At 38.7% G+C, this 26,868-nt stretch overlaps 1 protein-coding gene across 1 annotated transcript in view; it reads left to right on the top strand.

Annotated features, from left to right (window-relative positions):
* Window positions 1–26,868, top strand: part of LOC126462116 (kinase suppressor of Ras 2) — a 168,910-nt gene that overhangs the window by 90,595 nt on the left and 51,447 nt on the right. The window contains exons 12-13 of the mRNA XM_050096050.1: window positions 32–205; window positions 23,234–23,419. Coding sequence (XP_049952007.1) covers window positions 32–205; window positions 23,234–23,419 — 360 coding nt within the window. The remainder of the gene's footprint in view (window positions 1–31; window positions 206–23,233; window positions 23,420–26,868) is intronic.

The following is a 26,868-nucleotide window of genomic DNA, read 5'->3' on the forward strand; positions in this document are numbered from 1 at the left end:
TATCATAAAAGAAACTTTTTTTCCATTTCAGCTTTCAATGAGGGAGTGGGATATCCCATTTGATGAATTGAAGATGGGTGAGCCAATTGGTACTGGAAGGTTTGGAACTGTGTACCGTGGGAACTGGCATGGTGACGTGGCCATTAAGGTTCTCAACACACACCACCTGGATGATGAGAAGACACTTGAGGCCTTCAAGCTTGAGGTGATCTTCTTCTCTGGCCTCCATGGACTGTTCATCCAGCTAGAGCAGGGAGCATTATGACGCTAAAAGGCTCGTGCAAATTACTGCTTCACCAGGTTAGCCGTTCACTGAGAAACTGTCCACAAAACTGAAAGCTGCATTACAGCTGATGTAACTGTCTTTAAGATTAAGTATCATTGTGACAGATGTCTGAAAAAGGAAATTTTATAACTAGTTGAGACAGAATTTGAAGTTTCCATTCTAACATCTGATTGCACACAAAATGAACAGAACATAAGTGCAAAACATTATCACAAATCTGCATGTCATGGGCTCAGGTGTGGAACTTACCACAAATTACTTTTTCCCGTTACCTAAATATCGCTGGTTGCTGTTTTGAAATACCTTGTTGTATGGGCTGCTCATGAGATAAAAGCAAAACATTTAGTTGCACATTTGATATTGTGAATCCTTAAGGTTTGATTCATGGAGATGGTAATAAAGAAGATACATTTACCGTGATGGCTTTTTGGATCAAAGTAGTAGTTTCATAATCTTCTGGAAGACTGTTGGTAAAATGCATTGGATTGTAATGTAATTGAACTTTTTTATAAATTTCAGGTAGGTAAAATGAGATTTCAGTCACTTGCTGTTAGAAACACTTGAAAGAAGAAAAATACTGTTAAACACTTTTGTGTGTGTCTTTCCACATTTAGTCTGAATAACACTTCCTGAGGGTGAAGTGTTGACCAACCATTCTGTCTCCTTGTAGGTTTACAATTTTGTGAGTTGAAATTTCCTTTCAGAAATTCAGCAAATAACATTATAATATTAAGTATTAAGTTATTTTTTCCCCAAAACTTAGTTTATGCAGAAACTGTACTCTCTCTTTTCTAATGTTGTAGCTATTAGTTTTGTATCTGTTTACGGGCTTAAATTTTAGCAGTCCAAAGCAGCAGCAAGCCACTACAACAGCAAGCCACAGAAACTCATTAGACCAACATACTTTTTGTAGCTAGCAACCATTTGTGATGTAATACTGATCTGTGTCACAGTGTTGTATATACGAGGTCTATTCGAAACAAATTCCAGAACTCTGTCCACAAAATTTTTCTATGCACATCTTTACTTATTGTGCATGGTCTCCTTCGAAATACTCTTCTCCACAATTGATACACCGATCCAACTCCGTTTCTACTTCCGAAAGCAGTCATGGTACTCCTTTTACTTGATTGCACGAACCGCCATCTGCAATTTTTCTTTTATCTTGTCTATTGTTGCATGTCTTCATCCTTTTAATGGGGTGTAAAAGTCCAAGGGTTCAGGTCTGGAGAATGCAGAGGATGAGACAGCATAGTGATTCTGTTTTTTGTGCAATAGTCACACACCAACAGGGATGAATGTGCATATGCATTATTGTGATGCAAGAGTCATGCATTACCTCACCACATTTCAGGCCATCTCCTCCTAATATTTTCATGCAGATGTCGCAACACGTCCCAATAGTACCTTTGATTAACAGTTTGTCTCTGTGGCACGAATTCATGATGAAATAATCCTTTAAAGTCAAAGAAAACTGTCTGCATGGCTTTGACATTTGACCTGACCTGACGAGCTTTTTTTGGTCTGAGAACCTTTCCAGACCCATTGTAGAGAGTGAACATTGGGCTCAACAACATAACCATAGACCCACATCTCATCACCAGTTATGATTCTCTTAAGGAACATTTCATTCCCATTTATGTGATTCAGAAGCTCTTCACATATTCCAAGGTGAAGGTCCTTGTGGTCTGGACTCATGAGCCTTGGGACAAACTTCCAAAATTAAAAAGGAAAGCAGAAGAAACAATTAGATTCTTCTGAAAAAAGGAATGAAATATCAAAAACTTCTAATACGTTTCTACATACGTACACTATGTGATCAAAAGAATTCGGGCACCTGGCTGAAAAGACTTAAAAGTTTGTGGTGCCTTCCATCAGTAATGATGGAATTCATTATGGTGTTGGCCCACACATAGCCTTGATGACAGCTTCCACTCTCGTAGGCATACGTTCAAGTCAGGTGCTGGGAGGTTTCTTGGAAAGTAGCAGCCCATTCTTCATGGAGTGCTGCACTGAGGAGAGGTATCGAAATCGGTCAGTGAGGCCTGGCACAAAGGCAGCGTTCCAAAACGTCCCAAAAGTTTTCTATAGGATTCGGGTCAGAACTCTGTGCATGCCAGTCCATTACATGGGTGTTATTGTCATGTCAGTACAGGCCGTGTGTTATGAACAGGTGCTCGATTGAGTTGAAAGATGCAATCGCCATCCTCGAATTGCGCTTCGACAGTGGGAAGCAAGAAGGTGCTTAAAACATCAATGTAGGCCTGTGCTGTGATAGTGCCATGCAGAACAAGCCCCTACTTGAAAAACACGACTGCACCATACCACCACTACCTCCGAATTTTACTGTTGCCTCTACACACACTGGCAGATGACGTTCATCAAGCATTTGCCATACTCAAACCCTGCCATCAGATTGCCACATTGTGTACCATGATTCATCATTCCACACAACGTTTTTCCACTGTTCAATCATCCAATGTGTACACTTCTTACACCAAGTGAGGCATCATTTGGCATTTACCAGCATTATGTGTCGCTTAAGCCGCTCGACCATGAAATCCAAGTTTTCTCACCTTCCACCTAACTGTCATAGTACTTGCAGTGGATCCGATGCGGTTTGGAATTCCTGTGTGATGGTTTGTATAGATGTCTGCCTGTTACACATTATGACCCTCTTCAACTGTCAGTGCTCTCTGTCAGTCAACAGATGAGGCCGGCCTGTACGCTTTTGTGTGAGTGAATAAGCATCAGCAAAACGCTAGCTGCTAAAGTGGTCATCTTCACAATAATCTGATCCCAAATTGACTCTTACAATGTTGAGAAACAAAGTACTGAGCTAAGATTTTCTCTTAAGTTTTTGGTCCTAGATAAGCATTTTCTTGTGGAGACACACTTTTTGCTTCAATGGAATTGAAGTTTTTTATCTATTGCATCAAAGAATCCACATTTGTTTCCATTTGTTCTTACTTGTGTGTGTGTGTGTGTGTGTGTGTGTGTGTGTGTGTGTGTACTCACAAATTCAGACTGCTATTAGTTTTGGTTTAGATCAATATTCAGTACTTATTATTGTGCTTTGCACTTTCTTCTTCGTTTTGAGTATTTCAGAGTTGCTATAGTTAATGTTATCCCCACTGCCTATTGTGACTACAGCCCTTGTGAAAACTTACTGTGTTCTCTTCCACCCCCTCTTCCAATGTGACCTTAACAATTACCAAGATATTTACGATGAGTGTCACCTGTGAAATTATCTGTTCAATCAGATAATGTGCAAGTGTTTAGTGTTGTGTGTATATTGATGAAATCAAATCTGAAGCTTTCAATTGGAGGGGGGGGGGGGGGGGGGGGGAGAGAAACAGTCAGAAAGAGACTGCCTGCTATTTGAACATAGTGTGGTTAATGTAAAAGTTAAATTGAGAAGTGCAAGTCATTGTACATAATTATCTACTTTCCTGCGTCGGGGGAATCCAAAGAATAGTAATGTGCAGTGGATTAAAGGGGAACAAAAAATTGCCCTCAGACTGTTTCTGCAGCATTAATTTAGATGAGCGTGTTTTTGTAAATCTGATAAATGTTGTGACAATCAAGTTAATATGTCATTCACCTATTCTGGTTTAAGAATTCGGATCTTTAGCACAATATTCTGTGATGTTAGAGATGGTTGGTGTACAGTCACAGAACCCCCATGTAATGGTAGGTTAATTGTGGTTAGAGCAGCATTTGTTATGAGCTTGACAATGGTATATTCATTCTGTACTGATTTTCACTTTGAGCAACTTTTTATGCACTTTCTAAGCAAATTTTGCAAGTAAAAGAGTCATTAAGTACAGGTCATAAATAAATCTGAATAATCTGGCACAAAATAGGATAAAAATCACCATAGACACAATTGCCATTGATCTCTGACTTACTTGACCAGAGACTTATGGTTGTGACTTGTATATTATATTTTTCTCTTCAAGCCAGATAACTGTAAATACTACAGCAATTTGTTTCTTTATTTTTATGTTACCATAACATTGACATTCTAATAAAACATCTAAGGAATGTAATATTAAAGAGGCTGTATGCTGTTGCAGATGTATGAATGTAAATGGGCTGTTTACCAACAACAGCAACACTCCCATATTTTAGCTCATGAAGAAGTTTATTTTAAAATTTAACTTTTCTCAAATCATTGACTATTCAGTCTTACTGCTTTTGTTTTCTCCATTTGTATTCCACTAGTGAATCTTTTCCACAACTATAAAATGTTAGTCAGCGGTACCAAATTTACATCTCCCTTCTAAAAGGTGCCATTTTTAAGCATGGGTTCTTGGGAGATATTTAAGAACATGCATGATGCCATATAATGTTAAGCATGTTATGTGTAAAAACTAATTGATGTTTTAAAGCTGTATTTTATACCTAGATGTGTTAAATATATCAACTTGTATAGTGTTTAAAAGTAGTACCATGCTCATTGCTTACCATCTTTTGTTATTTTTTAGAAAACAAGAATAATATTGTATAGTTTTGTGGACATTTTAAAACCAGTTGTATTTAGCTGCAGTGTCAGAATCTTGTATAATTCTTTGTTTATTTAAGTACAGAAATTGGGTGTATTGTGCAATTTGGTTGTTATGCATTGCTTGTGTGATTACATGGATGGGTGGTCATGCATGCAAAACACACACACACACACACACACACACACACACACACACACACACTGAGCCTTTGTGTTCTTTCATTTTGTGTGCTTTACTGTTGCTTAAATGATTATTCGTTCCCTTATTATGTTGTTTCTAGCAACATTCTGTGGACATATTATGAAAATAAATGAAAAACTAATTACGTAAAACTTATGTGCCACTATTAAGTGGAAAAATAACCATGTGCATTAATTATTTGTAAGAAGGGCTCAATGAAAGACATGCCATTCTATTTCATAAAAAATGTGTGTTGATGTTACTGAACAGTCAGCTATCAGAATACATTTTTAGTGGCTAACCTGAGAGTAGCAGTTAGATTCGCTTCACTAACTGAACATGTAGTATTTATATATAGTCAGTTTACATATTGTGATGCAGCACAGAATTTATGCTTGTCTCATCATTGTAAGAGAGCATGCTTTAAAAGTCTTTTGCTATAGCTTTACTACTCACCGGGTGAAAAGTAAGTATAGCATTTCTGTGTAACAGCTTGCAAATTTCATTGCAGTTGGTGTCTCTGTATTAGGATTAGACATAGTTAAATAGACTTCATGTAGAAAGAATAACATGGCATGTTGTCCTCACATTGGTGGAGCACTGCCGTCTTCCCACTTCTTTTTATTTTGATGAGTTTCTTCCTTGGTAATTATAATTGATGGAAATGAGTGAGACCTTTAGTTGGAAGGGTAAAGTAAACATGATTGGAAGTATCTGGAATGCATAATGATTTTGGTATCAAATGGGATGCTTGTTCTCGCTTTGAGAAATGGGGATATGCAGGGGATATTAAACAGTATGAGCAACTAACCTCTCGTGACCCCTTTATTTAATTTTTTATTTGATCATTAAGCAAAAAATGTAACTGTTTCTACCATTATGATTAACCTGTAAAGAAATAAAACTGAGTACACCAAGGAACCTGAACCACGTGGATATTAATATTAGATGCTGATGAGTGGCCTAATTCCCCTTCAAACGAATACTCTCCACTACCACCTTTCAAGCAGTGGTATTAGACAGTAATACTTTATCTTCATTATCCTACTGTTCTGTCATTAAACAGAAGTTCTTAATTAAACCTATAAATGAATTGTTAAACTGTGTAAATAGCTAATTATAAACAAAAATGTACAAGGGAGTACCCAAAAGGAACTGAACTTGCTTTTTGTCGTGCAGAGCTTTTGTAGTACTGTTTTTTGCTGCTAGGAGGCTATAGAATAAACATTCCAGAGTCAGAAAGCCGATTGGCATTGCTGAAGCAGCTCAGTAGTGGTTTCTGCAGAGTTTATTGTGTGATTGTCATTTTTGTAATGGCTGATTTTCATGAACAGCAAGTGGTGATGAAATACTGCTTTCTGTTTGGGACAAGTGTAACATAAACTCTTGAAATGTTAAAAACGGCATACAAGGATGATGCTGTGGGGAAAACTAAAATGATGAAATGTCAGTTGATGACAAATCTCATTCTGGTTGTCCATCCACAGCCCGAACGTACGAAAATGTTGAAAATATTTGTGCAATGATCCATTGAAGAAATTGTGGAGCTGTTGGGATTGACTTGGAGTTCAATGCAATGAGTTGTCCATTCAGAGTTTGTTTTCAGGATCAGACAGTTAACTAGGGTTTTCTTCTTAAAAATGTTGAAAACATTGTGCAACAGTGTGCAGCAGAAGTGGCCTGATTTGTGGCAGTCAGGTGACAATCCTGTCTGTGAGACCATACTTGACCAAAAATGGTATGATCCCAAATTCTCATCCCTGATACTCACCCATCCTTGCCATGGGTAATTTTTTTTTAGACTGAACAGAGATGTGAAAAGCAAGTTTTTTGCTGATGTTGCTGAGGTGAGAAAGAAAATGATGGAGGCTGTCAGGCATCACAAAAGATGAAGTTAAACAATGTTTTACAAAATGGAATAAAATATTAGACACATGTATTAGTCCAGGCTCAGGAAGTTGAAGGTGTGTGCTGAAAACGTGAATAAATCAGTTAAAAGGTTCGATTTCTTTTGGGTACCCATTCGTATGTGATGGCATGAATTAGGCGTTTGGTTATTTATATGTTATAGGCTAAATACAAAATGATTCATCATCATCTTCTAAATTGCATTGTTCTCTCTCACCATTTTTTACAAAAAAACCCTGGCCTCAATCTTTCTTGTTTTGCGTTAGTGTTTCTTCACTTCTGTGTGTGTTTTTGGTTCTGACTACTTTTGATAGCACATTTTTCAAGTTTTTCTCAGTGTTTCGGACACATCTACATTCACCCGTATTTCAGGAAGCCACTGACTATTGTGCAGCAAAATCTAATTCTAATTGCACTAGAATTCTCATTCAGTATTCTCTCTCTCTCTCTCTCTCTCTCTCTCTCTCTCTCTCTCTCTCTCTCTCTAAGCCTGGGTGAAAAATATCTTGAATGATTCATTTCATTCTATAGTGAAATCTCATTCTAATGGTATTAACACACATTTGTTTGGATGTAACAACAACTTGGTGCTTGCCAATGAATGAATTAAGTGAGGTAGGCAAAAGAGCACAAAAATATGGAAATGTACAGTAAACGGGTATCGCAGCATATGTGTAGCTAGCATGTACAATTTTCCTTCCTAATAGGGCTCAATGCTTCTGAAGTCCTTGACATTCAATAAGCCACATGTGCCCCACTGTCATGCCCAGTAGTGAGCACCTCTAGGAGCTCCATCATTGTAAGCTGAATACATGTTTGGCATACCTAGGATTCCTGAAGTTGGGATATATAAGTGCCGACTTTTGCAACCACTGTACAGAATGGCAGTGAAACATTGTATGCCACAGGGAATGGGGATCTTTGCTTTACCATCCAGACCATCATCTATTAAAATAAAAATCAGTCTCACAGTATGCTGTGCGCAAATTGGATGGATGACTGTTGAGGCAAAACAGTTGTTACCAGGCAGCCTCAATTGTATTAGGTCAATCCAGGTAGTGCGTAGCTTTATGTGGATTGACCTATATTTCTTTAACTACTCGAGGGACAGCATCACGATAGTATTGGTGATCCATTGATCAACATTTACTCAACCAACCAAAAGATTTTTGGCAGATAGTCCTGTCTGAACTAAGAGTCTTAAGAAAGCAGTGGATAGTAAGAACATTAACTGTTTCACAGTATCCCTTGTGGAAAAAAAAGAGAGAGAGGAGCTTTAACATTTAAATCCATAGAAAGACTTAGAAATTGTCCATCAATCAAAGAAACATTTACTTTTGTGCAAGGTATACAAGATGCAAAAATGGTGTCAACTGCCCCATTTAACTGAGCTTCATAAGATAATTTCAGTCTATATGGTTTCTGTTTGTGGAAATCTCATGAGATAGGCATTCAGGAACTGAAGGTGAATGAGAATGTGGAGTAAAAAAATCCAGGAATTTCAATTGTTGTTATAAATATTTAAAATATTAAGAAGAGAGTAAATGGTGATGTTGATAAAGCAGCTGTATTTGTAGTTATGTGTAATTCGCAAATGTTCCCAGAACACTTTAAGACTGGTTTTCTAGTGGAACAATGGCTATGTGCCCACCCCACTGTTCATGTAAACTGCTCTGGAAATCAGTCTTGTTATACTGAAATGTATCAGGTTATTAAGTCACTAGTATTTGCACCATGTTTTGCTGCAGTGACCTTACCACAGACTAATAATGATAGCTGGAACAAACACTTGTTGCTGGAAGTTCTGCAAATATTCACTTACCCCAAAGTCTGAGAGAGACTTTCAGGGTGCCAGGAGATGCTAAAGTTAACAGTGCGGACAAGTTGCCCATCACCATTGCATCAAAAAAGACAAATAATGTAAAATCAGCAAATTGCATCAGACCATCACAGAGAGAGAGAGAGAGAGAGAGAGAGAGAGAGAGAGGGAGAGAGAGAATTTTACATCAAAAATAAGGTCTAAACTGTCAGACCAAACAAAATACATTGTCTGAGTCATCAGAAGAGGAGACCTCCTGCCCCCCTCCCAACAATGTAATAGGTGGATTTAGGTCACATATGGAGGAACTGAGACTTTTAACACACAAAAGAAATATTTTGCATTTATCTTTTCTGTTAATGTTTGTCCTCGACCGAAAGCAGGACCTCAGTGAAGAGAGAGTAAATGGGAGAATGGTTCATCTTCATTCAGGATTTATGTCATCCCTTCTCTTCATCACTAACTTGCAAAAAGTTGCTGTCGTAGTGCATTTGCCAAATAGGATTATTATATGTTTCCTCAGTTTGCCATCACATGATGCCTTTCATTGAAGAGGCATTGTCTGATACTTTAAACCATTCCAAACATGTTCAACTTGTACAGAGACTTAAGTTCACCAACTTGCTGTGACACTCTGCAAACAGTCTGCCCTAGTGATCATCTGTCTTATCATCATAGGATGTTTTTGAACGTAAGGTAGAGGACGCCACTCAACACTGCTGTGGGTTTGATAACCTCCTTCGATCTCGTGACATGCTCTCTATACCTTGCATACAATGGCTAGTGGAAAGTGGGTGAAGATCTGCACTTCTTTATCAATTGTTGCACTTCTTTATCAATTCTTGACCCCAGTAAAACTGCAAAACGGAGCAAAACGCGAGAGAAAGTTGCCTAGGGTTGTGCCCAAGAGGAAAAAAACGATCATCTACAACAAACTTGCTTCATTGCAGAATTGTAGTGGTGTCAGGGAATGGGTAGATCACATTATCTATTCACCACCCTCTTAAAGCACCTATCTAAATAATTGTCAGGCCAACCATAAAGGCACTGTGTTCTCTGGTGTTGGGATGAGTGGGGCTCTGCATTGACTCAAGAACTCACCTGTGAGAACTTCACAGCGTTTTAGGAGCCATATGAAAGAGCTATAAAGGAGAGCAAGAAGAAATTGTGACAACAGTTCCTGAATATTATTAACATTTCTTCTAAACCCTCTCAAGTATGGAAGGTCATCATGTGGTTATCGGGGGGAGGTGCTACATGAGAAGTTAATGCTTTAATGAGGAGTGGGATTTTCATGAGCAGCACTGAAGAGATTGCCCAGATCTTAGGGAAGCACTCTGCTCAGATTACTGCCAGCTAGACTCTTGCTTTTCAGCTTTACTATGGGAATTTGTTTCACAGTTATAAAGTTTGACTGCTTTTTTGCCATGTGTGAGCCATATTTGTGCTTGTCTGCAGGATTTGACACAATGAACAAAATCCATTACAGCATGTGTCAGCACCTCTGAGAATTCTAAGGATATCTTACTGTTAAGTTTAGTAAGGGTGACAGTATTGGAGACAGGACAATTTCCCCGCTAAGGGAGGAAGCTATTTTAATTCTCGTCCTCAGGTTTGGGAAGAACGAAACATGCCACATGACAAATCATATGCTGCCCTCATTAACTGTGCCTGAAAGATGCTGTCATGATTGATCAACTGCTACCTGGTCTGGAACTTCAGTCCAGACAGCTTCTTAATTAATTTATTAATTTCATTGTGGGTTCATATCACCCAGCTGTTGAAAACCGTAATCTGCTGGAAGTGGTTACATAACTGTTATTCTTATGCAGGCATTATCTAATAGGTGAACGAGGTAAAGTGCACTGCCCTTGTCACCACTGTGTCTTCTGTTAATTATGTGTGGTAAGGCGTGTAGACTGAACAACAGTACTTAATAATAGGTTAATACTAATATTATAGAAGCTGAGTAATATACGTTCCTTTCATAGCTTTATTGGTCCATCCAGGGATTTCAATTATTGCTTTGCATTGCATTTGCTTATATGGATAGTGAGCATTACATATGACTCTGATTATACACCCCAGAGTTCATTCCATATGCAATATCATACTGATACCAGGTCTGTGTAAAACAGAGTAGTCTGCAGTCTCTGAGAGGTCAGATGTTTTCTCGTCAGTACACCTGATACTATTGTTAGATCTGACAATGTGTCTAAGTTGAGGATGCGCGGAAGTTCACAATTCATTGCCATATCTTTTCATATATTGACTAAGATGTTTAAAAAATATATCAATTAATAGCTATATTACAACAATGTAGGAAAAGATAGATTGCTACTCCCATCTGCACAGTTAAGAAAAGATGGTGATGGAGAGGAGGATTGAGATGTCTCGGGTAGTGAAGCAGCCGTTGAAATCAAGCATATTATGTTCCGGTCGACAGCTGGTTGGTAGTCATACCAATATAAAAAGCTATGCAATGATAGTGGCAGAGCTGGTAAATGATATGGCTGTTTTCACAAGCAGCCCGGCCTCTGATAGGCCTGTCACAGGTTTATCCTACACCATCAGGGGCTAGACCACGTGTGAAAGCAGTCGTATCATATACCAGCTCTGCTGCTACCATTGTACAGCTTTTTGTATTGGGTTGACCTCCAACTAGCTGTCTACTAGGATGAACGGCTACTGCCAAACTATTGCCAAGAGTAAAGTAGACCACCATGTGGCACAATGTGCAGCTGAACATAACCTGCTTGATTTCAATGGCTGCTTCACTACTTGAGCCATCTCCACCAGCTTTTCTGAAGTGTGTAGATGGGAGTTATCCTTACAACACATTCTCCACTCCCACAATTATCCTGTCGTCACTCTATGGTAATAAGGTAACATATTGTTCTCACACCCTCTATCCAACAGTTTCCACCCCTTATGTCCTATAATCTCCTCACTATTCTAATCTCCCACCCTGTTGACTTGCAGCTTTCTGCCAATGCATCCACCCATCTTTCCCCACTCTTCTCCTTTTTTGTTCCTTTTTTTCTGCCACCTCCCTGCCCCAAACTTCCTGACACTGTGCCTTTTGGAGCCTAGTCTGTGCACACTCCACTCTCCTCACCCATAAACTACTGTCCCTGGCCCTGTTGATATTCCTACCTGAAGTTTCCATTGTTTGAACCATATTATGTATATTTCAGAACAAGAAATGGATGGTATGAGATCAATGGAAGGTCCTCCCTCTGTGGTTGGTTTTTTTTTTATTTTTTATTTTTTTTATAGTGCTTTTAGCAAACAAGTGAGCAGTTATGTCACAGTATGGTGATGTTAGACTTAATCAAAAAGGTTAATTTTCTGTTTTAATAACATAAATGTAAGGCCATTTTTTTTATTATATGGTGGAACAGTAGTGTAAAAAAAATTTTAGTTTATGAATAAAGATTAACTCCAGTGCCATTATAATACCCAGTTCTCATCGCAGCTGCCTGTCTACCACTCCAGTTGTTGATACTTACTGAGAATATAATAAACTAACAGTAGGATCACTTGAACACCAACATCTTTACTCTATAACAACTCTAGCGAAGGGATTGTACAGGGAAAAAACAACATATCCTACGCTGTGAATAAAGCTTTAATTTCGCAAGAAGCAAACTTGAACATGTGTGCAGTAGGGAAAGTGGACTTCAGTCTCTGACAGTTGGGAACTTGCAATTCCTCTTTAAGTTTTTTGCTGTCTCGGCAGCCAGAGACAGTGTGTGTGTGTGTGTGTGTGTGTGTTTGTGTAATTCAGCAGGAGGCCATTTGGCCAAAAGTTTACGGGATCTTCCATTGTTCGATTTTACCAAGAAGTGTCTTCCAATGGCCTGTCACCTAACTACCTTTTTAAAAATTTTTGTATATCAAAAATAACCTCACTGTCTTCATTATCAGACTGGTCATCCACAAAACACAGTCGCTGAACCTTTTATTTATTTATTTATTTATTTATTTATAACCTTTTTTATCTTAGTCTGTCATTAAAGTTTGAACCTACTGCCTGCCGTAACTTTTATCACTTCCGGAAGGGGTTCCTGAGTTCTGGATCAGCTGATTCCAATATAAGTCCGTCAGCTTCGAGCCACAAGTGTTTCGTGTCTGGTCACTGCCAACATAATCTAACAATGTAGCCATTACAAAGTTATAGTTATGGCACTCTGTGCCAGTGTAGTAATCACATGTGTACAACTGAAACTGCTTGAGGGAGGTACAGCATGTTCCATTCTGCCACTCGCCCCACAGCTGTCAATGTAGTGGGCTTTGGTAGGCACAGCTTGCTCCTCACATCCCCATGAAAATTTGTTCAGGTTGCCATGAACAAATTATGATTGCAAAACCCAGTTCCCTTTGACTGTAAGTTGACTGTCTTTTTTATGTCATGTTATATACAGGGTGTTCCATTTATCTTGACCACTCTAAATAACTGTTTGTCCTGATGCAAATTACAAATTGTTTCAAGCAAATGTTCTTTAGCCATCAGCGGGACATCAGTCAGCAGGATTGCCTTCATTGTAGCTTTGTTTTTTACAAAGATATGAACAGCAGTATGACTTTTTTTAAATCACACACTGTATTTTTTAGTTGGTAATTCATTTCTTCTCATGAAGACCTATTCAAAAAGTATCACATTGTACCGTTCACTGAAACACAACATTATTAATTACGTAACACAACATTGACTTTGAGCCCAGGATCACAAACTCGTCCACTTGCTGGAGTTGTCAGGAAACAAATGAAAACCGAGTAAAAACATAACACAAAATTGACTTTGACTCTCTTGTGCCATTGCCCAGGAGTAGAGCGCTCAAAGTGGTGACCCTGGACACCGATGCACTGGTGCACTTGTTGAATGAAAGAATTATTTACTGCTTCCAGTGCTGCCTGCTGAAGAGAATTACAAGCAAGCACAATGTGTTCCTGCATGTCCTCTGGAAAAGAAAAAAGTCCAGAGGATTTAAATCAGGAGACCTAGCAGGCCAAGTAACTGTTCCACTTTGACCAATCCACCTGGCAGGATACCTTAGATTGAGAACATGTCGCGAGGCATTATGTGCTGGACATCCATCATGTTGATACCACATAAGCATTCTGGTTCTTATCAGCACTTCAGAAGAGGAGGAATTCGTGTGAGGAAGTTGGCATACACTATGCCATTTAGACTACCTTTGTTGAAATAAGGGTCAATAATTGTAGTACCAAGCAACCCACACCAGACGTTAACTCTCCATTGACGCGAGTGTTCCACCTGTCTGAGCCATTGTGTGTTGTCGCTGGACCAATAATGCATGTTCCTTGTATTTACCTGTCCTGTGTGTGAGGAGGAACATTCATCGGTAAATAGAACACTGGAGAAGTAGTTCGGGTTTGTGAGAATTTGCTGCTGTACCCACTGACAGAACGGTACACGATTCTGGAAATCATTCCCATGCAGTTCTTGATGTAGGTGTACATGGTAAGGATGGAACCGGTGATGTGTAGGAATACTATATACAGTGGTTTTAGGAATGCCAATCTTGTGTTCAAACTGTCGTGTGCTCACATGTGGATTCATAGCAATGGAAGTGAGAACAGTAACTTTGCAGCTTCATCTGTGTGAGTGTTAAGACGATTGCGTTGTCGTGGGTTGAAACTTCCTGTTTCCTGAAGCATCACAACGAGACGAGAAAACATCCATTGGGAAGGTGGGTTCTTGTCAGGATATTGCTCTCTGTGGAGTTCTGCTGCCTGTGTAGCATTTCACCTACCTTCAACAACAATAAAAGAAACGCTATGTCGAAGCAGTTTGTAGGAAGGACAGCCTTTACTGTATGCCTCCTCTACACAACAGTATTTAAAAGGACTAAGCTACTGTACTAAATGTACCCGTACATAAGAAAACAGTTTTGCAATTACTTTTCTGCTAACTTACATTCCCCACAGATGAGTAGCATTTCTGCCTTCTCTTCATTGGTGTACATTCGACTCGCACAACTCTTCAGCTGACTTATGTCAACATCAGCACGTGCATGTGTTCCATTACCCTGAGTACCTGCATTAAGTGCTGGGAGCGTCAACATCAGTGTTGGTTATGTGATTAATAACGTTGTGTTTCAGTGAATGGTACACTGTGATACATTTTTAATAGCTCTTTAGGAGAGGAAATGAATTACCGAATAAAAAATAAAGGGTGCCATTTAAAAAAGTCATACTGTTGTTGATATCTTTGTCGAAAAGAAAGCTACAACGAAGGCAATCATGCTGATTGATGTCCCCCTGACGGCTAAAAAACATTTGCTTGATACATTTTGTAATTTGCATCTGGACAAACAGTTATTTAGGGTGGTCAAGACACATGGGACATCCTTTATATCTCCTATTATGTGTATTACTAACACCAGTGGTTTCTTTATTTCAGCAATTTCTTGCATTACCAAGATGATATTATTTTAGCTTCTTTGAGAAGCTTTTTCATTGCTAGATTTTCATAGGCTCTTCCCCCTTTTCTCATGTTTTACATTTTAGTTCTGAAGGAAACTTATTAAAATTTTTCACATTTTCATTGTGATACAGTAAATGAGATGCATGATTCGCCTTATGTTAAGACTGAATCATCGCTTTCTATCCATCACAGTTCAGGTCTGAACAAAGTAGCTTATTCAGTGTATTATTGTGAAATAAATAAATAAATAAAAATATAAACAGATCTGTGTTTCATAAATTGAAATCTTGATGAGACCTAAATCATTCATAGACCACGATGTATTAGGACTTCACAGTGGAAGAGAAGAGAATTATGGAGACTGCTGTGTTAGGAGATAGAGGCAGGACAAATCTCTCTGTGAATACTGTTAATTCTCTTCCTCTCTTGCATCTTGGGTGGCTGCCAGACCTTTGGGTATTATCCTTTCTGATGAAACCTTCACCCCCTTTCATTAAATCTGCATTTGTTAGGACTTTTGACTGAAATTTGATTCTTTTCAGAACAACAGTTGTATTGATCAGTAAACACTTCCGGGCTAAGTTGCCATGGTTGATCTGTAGAACTTCTTCTCCCTGACGTTTCGTTCTCAACTACGGAGAACATCTTCCGAGGTGAGTCGACGACTGGCTGCTAGGAGCTGGGGCCGCCACTTATAGGGAGATCGTAGAGGGCGCCACCACCCTCTACGATCTCCATATAAGTGGCGGCCCCAGCTCCTAGCAGCCAGTCGTCGACTCACCTCGGAAGATGTTCTCCGTAGTTGAGAACGAAACGTCAGGGAGAAGAAGTTCTACAGATCGACCACGGCAACTTAGCCCGGAAGTGTTTACTGATGAAGACGCCGAACGTGAAAGCCTACATGGGATGAACAGTTGTATTGGCTAGAAACATCAAATTCTGGGTTGGCAATTCTGTGTAAGGTTGGAAGGAAAGCTCCTCCCTCTTTTTTTTACAAATGTGTTTATGTAATTCTACAGGGTGATTCAGGAGAAATGTCTCTCAATTTGTGGGGTAATTCTACATGTGACAATAAACCAAAAAAGTCCTATGAACATATGTCCGATTTTCGATCATTACGGTAGTGGAGTGGGTTGAAGACTACATACATCCATGAATGATTATTAAGACAAGTGTGAATATTATTTACTGAAATACTGTGTAGATGCTGTGGTTGACAGAATACTAATGGGACAAATGATTGATCCCTAGTACAAGAGGTGTTCAAAAAGTCCCCCACCCGTCTCAGTGCACTTATAATGTGTTGGAGGATGTGTTGTGTTACATAGCCATCATCATTTTCGAGGGCTTCAATGCAGGCAGCAGCATCGGTGATGTAAGCATACCCCTTTAACCACCACCATAAACAGAAGTCTGATAGGATGTGGTCGGGTGATCAGGTAGGCCAGTTAATGGGCACGCCACAGCCACTCCAGCATTGAGGAAATGTTATTCAGATGGTGCTGGGGTACTTGTGTGGCACAGTGAATCAGTGTTCCATCAAGTTGCAGGTACATTTGCCACTTTTGCTCTCATGTCACATCATCCAAAAGTACAGGTAGGTTTTCTATCAGGAAATGTGCATGTGCTGCAGCGGTCTTGCGATTTGGCAGGAACACGGGCCCAATCAACAGGTCATCAATTACACCACACTAAACATTCACCAAGAACCTATCTTGGAATCTTGTTTCCCTAATAGTGTCATGTGAGTTCTCCATCACCCTTATATGAGAATTGTTGGCATTCATAATACCATTGCATGTAAATGTGGCCTTATCTGCAAATAAAGTGTATTGCATGATGTGGCTGTGTACATTCAACCATTCACAAAATTGTTGTCTGCTTACTGAGTTACCTGGATGCAGATGTTGCACGGACTTCACATGGAATCGGTACAAGCCCTCGGAATGTAATGTATGCTACACATGCATTTGTAGAATATTGAGCTGATGGCTGATGTGCCATATACTGTTTGTGAGACTTTGTTGTACCATTGCAATAATGTCATCCATTTCCTCAGATGACTGGACAGCCCCAGTTTCTGATGTTACATGTACACTGATTAGTGTTCTGTCACAGCCTCAGGGGCACTGCCATTACAGTACCCATTCACAAACAACACGTTTGCATATTCTGCGTAGACGAATGAGTGCTGCATAGTGGAACAAGTGGGGCATGTTTGTATTCACAGATACAATGAGCTTGCTCAATTAAACAACACTCAAGCATGTCATGCGCACAGCCTCATGACTGCACACTGATCTAACCTACGATTGCATACTGGGTACATTTGTAGCTGTTGCGTCGGTGCAACATAACAGTGCTGCCATATGTTGGAGAACCCCCACACCTCTTGTAGAATGGATCAGCCCCATCTGTCCCACCACTATTCCGTCCATCACAGCGACAACACAGCATTTTGGTAAGTAATATTCACGTGTGTCTTCATATCCATTCATAGACATGTGTATTTTTCAACCCACTCCATAATGATTGAAAATTGGACATGCTTTCATAGGACTATTTTGGTTTTCTTTCAAATATAGAATCACCACACAAATTACATGACAGCTCACTCTCATTTGCAAAATTCCCCTCCTTGGTTGTAGCCAAAGAAGATTCTTCTGTCTCATATGTAGTATGTTCCTGGTGACAAAGAAAGAGGCTGTGGAGACAGTTGGTTATATTCTCTGATGTTTTATTGTTTATTTGTTACTGTGTATTGTCCATTTTTGCATAATCATTTTAACATTGTCAAAGATAGTAGAGATTATGAATGAATTAATGCTGGTAACTTGTTTAATTTGAGCAGTGTGTGTGTGTGTGTGTGTGTGTGTGTGTGTGTGTGTGTGTGTGTGAAAGAGAGAGAGAGAGAGAGAGAGAGAGAGAGAGAGGGAGAGGGGGGGGGGGGGGGGGAGGATGGAAGGTGCAGCACAATGTGGCAGCTATGTAAAAACATTTCACAGCCTTTGATGCTCTAGAAATGTAGAATTTGAGATATAGTTCATACAAATCTGTCAATCTGCCCTCTGGTAGTGCTTTAATTTTAATATTTCTTGTGTTTGCTGTTTTATATTCATGTTAATACTGGTGTCTGTATTTCAGATTGAATATTTATAAGCAGTTAATATTCTGAGCAAGCTGAGTTGGGGTGTGATGTGTGTATAGCAGTGCTCTTAGGGTTGGAATGAGAGATACGAATTGTATAAGGAAAAATTTCTCTCTTGAAGATTCTCATAGTAAAAGATGTCTTCTTCATCTCCTCCTCCTCCCCCTCCTCCTCCTCCTCTTTCATCATCATTTCCTTCTTCTTCTTCTTCTTCTTCTTCTTCTTCTTAAAGATATGACCCAGAAACTATTGTGAAAGTTAAAATGAGTACAGGGTGTACATAAAGTCTGGGAACACTTTCAATTGTTTATTGCACAAGAACCAAACATCATACAAACATCATACATACATTATACATATGTAATTTTGAAGAGAAACTCTGAAATTGTTTTTCATGTATACCGCCACAGCGTAGTTTGGTAATTTGCCGATTGTCAGTGCTACTCACAAACATCTCAGCTGTGCTACAGAAGGTAACAGCATGTTTCATGGAATGGCCTTCCCGATCACCAGATCTCACTCCGTGAGACTTTTTTCTGTGGGAACACATTAAAGATCTGGTGTACATACTGCCTCTACCACGTGATGTAGCAGAGGTCCAGGGAGAGAACATGGGAAGTGACTGCCACTGTCGATGATGCCATTCTGGGATGGGTATGGCAAGAATTCGATTACAGTATTGATGTCTGCTGGGTCACTCATGTTTCGCATATCGAATGTTGGTAAAAAAAACTTTGAGGTTCTCTTCAAAATGCAGTATGTATGACATCTGTACAGTGTTTAGTTCTTGTGCAATAAATAATTGAAAGTGTTCCCAGACTTCATGTACACCCTGTATTTATGAATCATAACTGCATTTGTATGATTGGCGAACTGATGAACCCACCACCAGCAAACTGGGTATAGTTAACGTACTGGATTTAACATATTTCTGCATCTACATCTATAGGACTACTCTGCAGTTCATAATTAAGTGCCTGGCAGGGAATTCATTGAACCACCTTCAAGCTATATGTCCACCGTTCCACTCTTGAACAACACACATGGGAAACAAAACACTTAAATCTTTCCTTCGAGCTCAGATTTCTCTTATTTTTTATGATAGTGATCATTTATCCTTATGTGTGTGGATGGCAACAAAATGTTTTTGCATTTAAAGGAGAAAGAAGGTGATCGAAATTTTATGAGAAGATTCTGCTGCAATGAAAAATACCTTTGTTTTAGTGATTACCACTAGCAGTCATATTGTATCTGTGGCATTCTCTCTTCTATTGCATAATAATAAAGAACGAGCTGCCCTTCTTGGAACTGTTTCTGTGCCCTTCTTCAATTGTATCTGATGTGGTTCCCCCACTGTGCAGCAAAGTTAAGAATAGTGAAAGACAGCCCAGTTAAAGGAATACCAGGGCCATAACTGGAGGTCTTCTTTGATACATGTTTGATGTGCAGCAGTTTTCTACTAAGGGGATGTTATGTAATGGTGTTCATGTAAGATGTAACACCTCTTTTATTTCATGAACTGTTCCAGATATCAAAACGAGGTTTTCTGCAATTGATAGTATGCTGAGGAGCACATAATGTTTTGTGTGGATAATGCTCTGAACTCTAGTATGTTTTTTGTTGAACCATATACTTTTCATAACTGCATTCAGTAGCTCCTATATAGACAATTACAGGTACATAGCGCTTGTTAATATTGACATTGAAAATTTCACAAGAGTGTCAGAGGTATATACTAAAACTGAAAGGCAACGCAACCAGACTTGGTTGTTGCAGTGTAAACACCACGAAGCAGAGTTCTCGTGCCAGGCTTTGTCATTATATGAAGCAAGACAGGCCTACTCCATTCAGATAAAATGTCATTTCCTATACAACGACATATGATTCTTGTATATGGAACTACAGTGGTTGCTAGCTCCTGGTGGATCAGATGGGGCTTGGGAAAATTATTTCTAGTGTGTCGTTGTTTCCAGGGTTTTGTGGAATCTTAAATTTGGAGTAAAAAGAAAATACTTGTTACTTTTTGCCTGGAGATTCCTGAATTCTTCTTAAAAGTAAAATCCCTTGTGTCAGACAGCTTTGTAAAAGTACTACTCGAAATTGTAGTTGTACAGAATACCATGTAAATGAGCTGAAAATTTTATTCAGAATGACTTGCAACATGTCACCTGCAAAAATAAATACGTTTGTTAATGTGCTCAAATTGTTTACTATTGACTGCCAGGCACATTTGCAATTACCATTTGAGAGGTACATGAACAGATCAAAATACATTGCATGACATGCCATTGCATGTTGTGATTCAGTGGCACATATTGTCTGGCATAGTTGAGACTTCATGACAGATTGCATCTCTCAGAGCTCCCAATAGAAATCAAGAGAAGTCAAATCATGGGATCTGGCCAGCTATTGTACTGCAGCATTCCATCCTGTATAATGGTCAGGAAATTTTAGCTTTCAGTATTTGTGTTGCTACATGGGAAGAGAGAGTTGGGCTGCTATCATGTTAGAACCATATGCATTGTTGCATATCCAGTGGTAACTCTTCTAGAACAACAGGTAGAATGTTTGTAAGCAATTGTACATATGTATTTCCGTTTAACACCTGTGGAATGAAAGAAGGTCCTACAATGGAATTTTCTGTGACCCCACACCATACATTTATGCTTCATGGTAGTTAGTGGTGTACCTGATGAAGTCAGTGTGGATTTTCAGATGCCAAGTAGTGCAGGTCCCATAAATTTACATTGCAGTGTTTTCTAAACATTGCTTCATCAGTAAAGAGCACTCATTGGATAAGCATAGTGTTGGCTCTCAGGCACTGCAGGGGAAACCAACAACTTCTATATGACATTCAAAATCACATCCTCTGAGTGAGCACTGATGTGACATATGATACAGTTGGAATTCATGTCAGTGCAAGATGCGAATGACATTCACCTGGCTGATTGTCCATTCCTTGCCAATACATCTCTTGCCACTATGGGGACTGATAAGCATCGTAGCCAGAACAACTTCTTCATGTGATCTGCCAATTGCAGTGTTTGTCATTACCGTATGATGTTGAAACTGCCTGTCTGCAGTAATAACCCAATAATAATTATTGGAAGTGCTGGTACAATGGACAGCGACAGTCAAGATAGAAATCATTATTCTGCAGTACCATTTTGACAGCATTTCTGTGACATTGACCTTATAAAAACAGCATGCCAATTTCTCCTCATTGGTGTACACGTCTGCATGCAGAGAATATTGAAGCAAAATGATCTGTTGATATGACACAGTTCCTGCTAGTTTTGCAGCAACAGTCTAAGGGCTCGATATGATGGCGTAGCTTGGCATGAGCATGTTTACAATGGAATAGCCTATTCCAGCTGACTTGCCTCTCAATTTGAGAATATTTCATGGATTGTTTTACAGATAGTTTCAACCTCAAAATTACCAAATATTATATCACTGGAAATTTAGTGAATTTATTGTTAGGAAATTGTAACACCAAAAGGAATGGAAAGATCAGTATTGGGCCACACAAAGAAAGATGGAAAGAAAGCAGCTGATATCAGACAGACAACAAAGGTCATTGACGTAATGGAAAGAGTGAACTCTTTGGAAAGGCAGCAAGCTGGTCACCTTGAGCCCAATTTACCAAAAAAAGACAAAGGGGAAGATCACCAGACAGATGAGACAGAGACTTGAAAAAGACACGAATTGAATTGGCAATGGGAAGCTCAAGATCGACAGAAATGAACAAACTTGTAGGGATCCTGTGTTGCACACAGACTCAGAGAGGCCATATCACCAAGTGATCGAATTGAAACTGAAAATCTCATTCTGGATTATCATCATCTTCATCGTCATCATCACCACTGTACTCATCTTTTCAAGAAATTCAGCTTCCGTAAAAAAAGTGTTTCTTTCTGTTTAAAAAACTGTGCTTGATTCAGTATTTCAATCAATACAAGAGTTAAGACTCTTTATCTTGTAACAAATGTAAGTGGCCTTGTCATTTGCCAGAAACCTAACTTTGATATCTGGAACTGTTCACAAAGCAAAAGGGATGTTACATATTAAGTGACTCTGCAATTCCAAACTGTATACCAAACCAGACTTCCAATTTTGCTATAAACAGTGCTTGATTCTTGCATCTCTTGTCTCAAACTGAGACTGCCTGCATTCCCCCTCCCATCTTCCTGTCGGGGCTTCCTCAAGTTCCAGACACTTGTCTAAGTTGTAGAGTATACGCCAGAAACTGCCGTGTGATCATTTGGTTAAATCCCGAATGAATAGCAGTGAAATGCATGCTGGAATGTTTTATCAGTAACAGTGGATATGCAGAACTGAGTATAAACTGAGATCTTACTGTATTGAATGGATTTTCAATTATAAAATAGTGGGTAAGATGACTACAACGATTATGATGTAGTACAAACAAATTTGAGTTTGTACTGAAACTGTCATTTACAGTTTCATTCTTTTTGGTGATAGTTGTTCATGCTGTGCTATCAGAGGAGAGCCTTCGCAAGGTTAATAGTCATGACTGATTGATGGAAACTAGTGTGTTTCCTAGTGAGGTGGCACAGTGTAAACCACTGGGCTCTCATTTGGAAGAGCTGAGGTTGAATTTAGTCTGACCATACAGATATAAATTGTGCGTGGTTTCTCTAAATAATTTAAGGCAAATTTCAGGTTAAATCCTGTGAAAAGGGCAATGCTAATTTTCTTCTAAGGCCAAGTGTGCACTCTGTATTTAATGAGTTGGAGCTATGATTGATTTTACTTTGTTGTTTGCATCCAGTGGGGAATTTAAAAGATTGCAATAACTGTTAATTTTAAGAGCTCACAGCAGTATTGTGTGTAAGAAATTTGTTTTAAGTAATACGTTTCATGTCACAGAAATTTCTCATGAAAAAACAAATGTCTTTGATAGGTTGCAACATTCCGGAAGACAAGGCATGAAAACCTGGTTCTTTTTATGGGTGCTTGTATGAAGCCACCACGACTTGCCATAGTGACAAGTATGTGTAAAGGAATGACGCTGTATACACACATACATTTGCGTAAAGACAAGTTCAATATGAACAAAACCACTATTGTTGCTCAGCAGATATCTCAGGTAATTAAAATTATTGTTTCACTAGGTTAAGATACGTGTTCTGAATGTGTCTAATCAGTGAGGAATAAAATTCCCTGCTTTTATATGCTGCTTCATGCTTATAATTATTTGAATGCTGAAAACCATTTTGACTCTTAAATAAATATTAACAAAAAGGATGTAGGGGAAGACTATTAACTGCGACTACCAAGAAAGAATTGATGAATGAGAGTAGATGTAAACATAAATAGCACTAATTGGTTATCATGGAATGTACTATATGGTGCTGTTACTTGTTGTTTAAGGTGTTCATAAAACTGTGTGTGTTGGGTGTTGAGGTTCATTGTAGCAATGTTCAATTATACTACTACTAGTTGTACATATTTCGGAGTGAATAATTCATGCTACAGAAGACACTATAAATGAAAAAGTTATTTAAATATACTTCTCTTCTACAAGGTCATGATCTCAACCTCATGTAATTGATCAACTACAGTCCGATTCACGAACAATGACATTTCACATAGGTTGAGGCACATACGGGAATTGCATTATTGCTGGTTCTAAGTGACAGGTGCAGCACACACATACACATACTTTGCACTGAAGAAAGCATGTATCATGTCAAGTATGTCTCTTGGTTGTGTATGTAAAATTTATTGCGTACCACTAGAATCAGCAGTGACAATTTGCAACAGATTGAATGAAAATTCACTAAATAGCTCACTGCAGTCACGTTTAATGTTCACATTGACTAAGACATTTGCAGTAGAGCTCACGGAACACTACTGAGAACTTAATGGCAGTCGGAGAATGTGAGACGTAAGTGCACAGAACATAAACTCAGTGGCCATTGTTCGTGTCCCCAACTATAGGAGTGTGGTAACAACTTTTGGTCTTCTTCTTTCTTTGGCGTTTTCAATTTTTCCAGTACTCCTTTATCTTGCCATGTTCTATTTTCCTTTTCTGTGCAGATTAAGTTCTTCCACCTAGTGATAGCCTTCTAAATTTAGTATTTTATTCTTGAAAAGGTTTCTTTCTGTTACTTCTTATTCTTTATTGTTTCTTTCTAGTTCTTTCATCATTTCTGTAATCCATGTTGTTGTGTGTGTATTTTTCTAGAAATACCAGAATATTAGTTTCTGTAGTCTGCTATTGTTCACTCGGTAGAGGTGTCCATAGAAGATTAATCTTAATCTTTGCTTTGCCACAGCTTCTAATATTTTCCCTGTATTTCTGCATGTGTACTTGTTTCTTCTCATTTTCCAACCATCTGTAGTTTGTATTGTACCAATTATTTTGATGATAATCTGTTTTTTATAGTACCTCTATTCTGTCGAATTTATAGTTAATTGTTAATCATTCACATGTATATCAACACCACTGTTGTAAACTGTTTAGTTTTGTTTTCTAGATATGTATTTCTTGTTATCAGTATGTTTTGTCAGACCAAATGCTCTTTCCATTTTATCAACTCTTACATCTACTGCAAATTTTTCTAGTCCTTTCTGCCACATGATTCCTCAAACATATTTGATCTTACCTCTTTTTGTTTCTATGTATTTTTCTATCTTTTCTGTATTTGTCATGAATTTTGTTTGTTCAGCTGAAATTTTACTAGTGCTGTTCACTGTTGCTTTTCCAGAAGATTTATTTGAAAGACTACTTACATCAGTGTGTCTTACATTACTGTAAAATTGTTTGCAAAAGCCAGTCAGTTTGCTTTAATTAAATTTGTTTGCATCCCAAAATTATTGGTTTAGTTTTGTGATTTTTTGGCATGCAGTTACTGTTCTTTACTACTGCTACTACTACTACTACTACTACTACTTGTATTGCTACTCCATTAAGGCAGTACTTCCCTATGAGTGTCTTGTTTCATCATTATCAATGACAAATACTTATTCTACATTTGCTTCTACAACAGTTTTCACTTTATACTTTCATTAGCATATTATGCCACATATATTAAACTATTTCTTATTATCCTCTATCGTACTAGGATAAGAATTTTATAGAAAGTCCTCATTTTTCCAGTAATGCAGCAAACAAAATTTTTTGTTTATAGTTCAGTATGTTGCAAGAGCTGAAAACGTGGGGCTTCTGTTCTAGCAATGAATGCTTGTGTGCAGTATAATGACAGTGACTCTCAGTTCCTCATGAAATGTGACTTCTTCCAGATTTGTCTTTTGGAAGTCCTTCTGATAGTAGCCTCAAAGCCATCCTGCCCCTCACAGTCTATTGCTTACAATAAACTCGTCACAGACCATTGCTTAAATATCTACCAAATAATAATAATAATAATACATCAACAGCTTGCCTTACAACATAAACTTATAAAACAACACGTTCCCACCTACAAGTATGCACCACAAAATGTACTGGAGAATGATGAATACAAATTATACTGGAACAGAACCATTGTAACAGATAAAACAACACCACATAACAAACCTTACATCATACTCACCAATAAAAAGAAGAAATTAACACAACTAATAGAAATATCCATACCCAATACAACAAATATACAAAAGAAAACAGGAGAAAAAATTGAAAAATACATCCAACTGGCTGAGGAAGTCAAGGACGTGTGGCATCAGCATAAAGTTGACATCATACCAATTATACTATCAACTACAGGAGTCATACCACACAATATCCACCATTACATCAATGCAATACAGCTACATCCAAACTTATATATACAACTACAGAAATCTGTAATTATATATAAAAACAAAGATGAGGTGACTTACCGAACAAAAGCGCTGGCAGGTCGATAGACACACAAACAAACACAAACACACACACAAAATTCAAGCTTTCGCAACAAACTGTTGCCTCATCAGGAAAGAGGGAAGGAGAGGGGAAGACGAAAGGAAGTGGGTTTTAAGGGAGAGGGTAAGGAGTCATTCCAATCCCGGGAGCGGAAAGACTTACCTTAGGGGGAAAAAAGGACAGGTATACACTCGCACACACGCACATATCCATCCACACATACAGACACAAGCAGACATATTTAAAGACAAAGAGTTTGGGCAGAGATGTCAGTCGAGGCAGAAGTGTAGAGGCAAAGAAGTTGTTGAAAGACAGGTGAGGTATGAGTGGCGGCAACTTGAAATTAGCGGAGATTGAGGCCTGGCGGATGACGAGAAGAGAGGATATACTGAAGGGCAAGTTCCCATCTCCGGAGTTCGGATAGGTTGGTGTTGGTGGGAAGTATCCAGATAACCCGGACGGTGTAACACTGTGCCAAGATGTGCTGGCTGTGCACCAAGGCATGTTTAGCCACAGGGTGATCCTCATTACCAACAAACACTGTCTGCCTGTGTCCATTCATGCGAATGGACAGTTTGTTGCTGGTCATTCCCACATAGAATGCATCACAGTGTAGGCAGGTCAGTTGGTAAATCACGTGGGTGCTTTCACACGTGGCTCTGCCTCTGATCGTGTACACCTTCCGGGTT

The sequence above is a fragment of the Schistocerca serialis genome, chromosome 1 (assembly GCF_023864345.2).
Source record: "Schistocerca serialis cubense isolate TAMUIC-IGC-003099 chromosome 1, iqSchSeri2.2, whole genome shotgun sequence".
In the NCBI taxonomy this organism is placed as follows: domain Eukaryota; kingdom Metazoa; phylum Arthropoda; class Insecta; order Orthoptera; family Acrididae; genus Schistocerca; species Schistocerca serialis.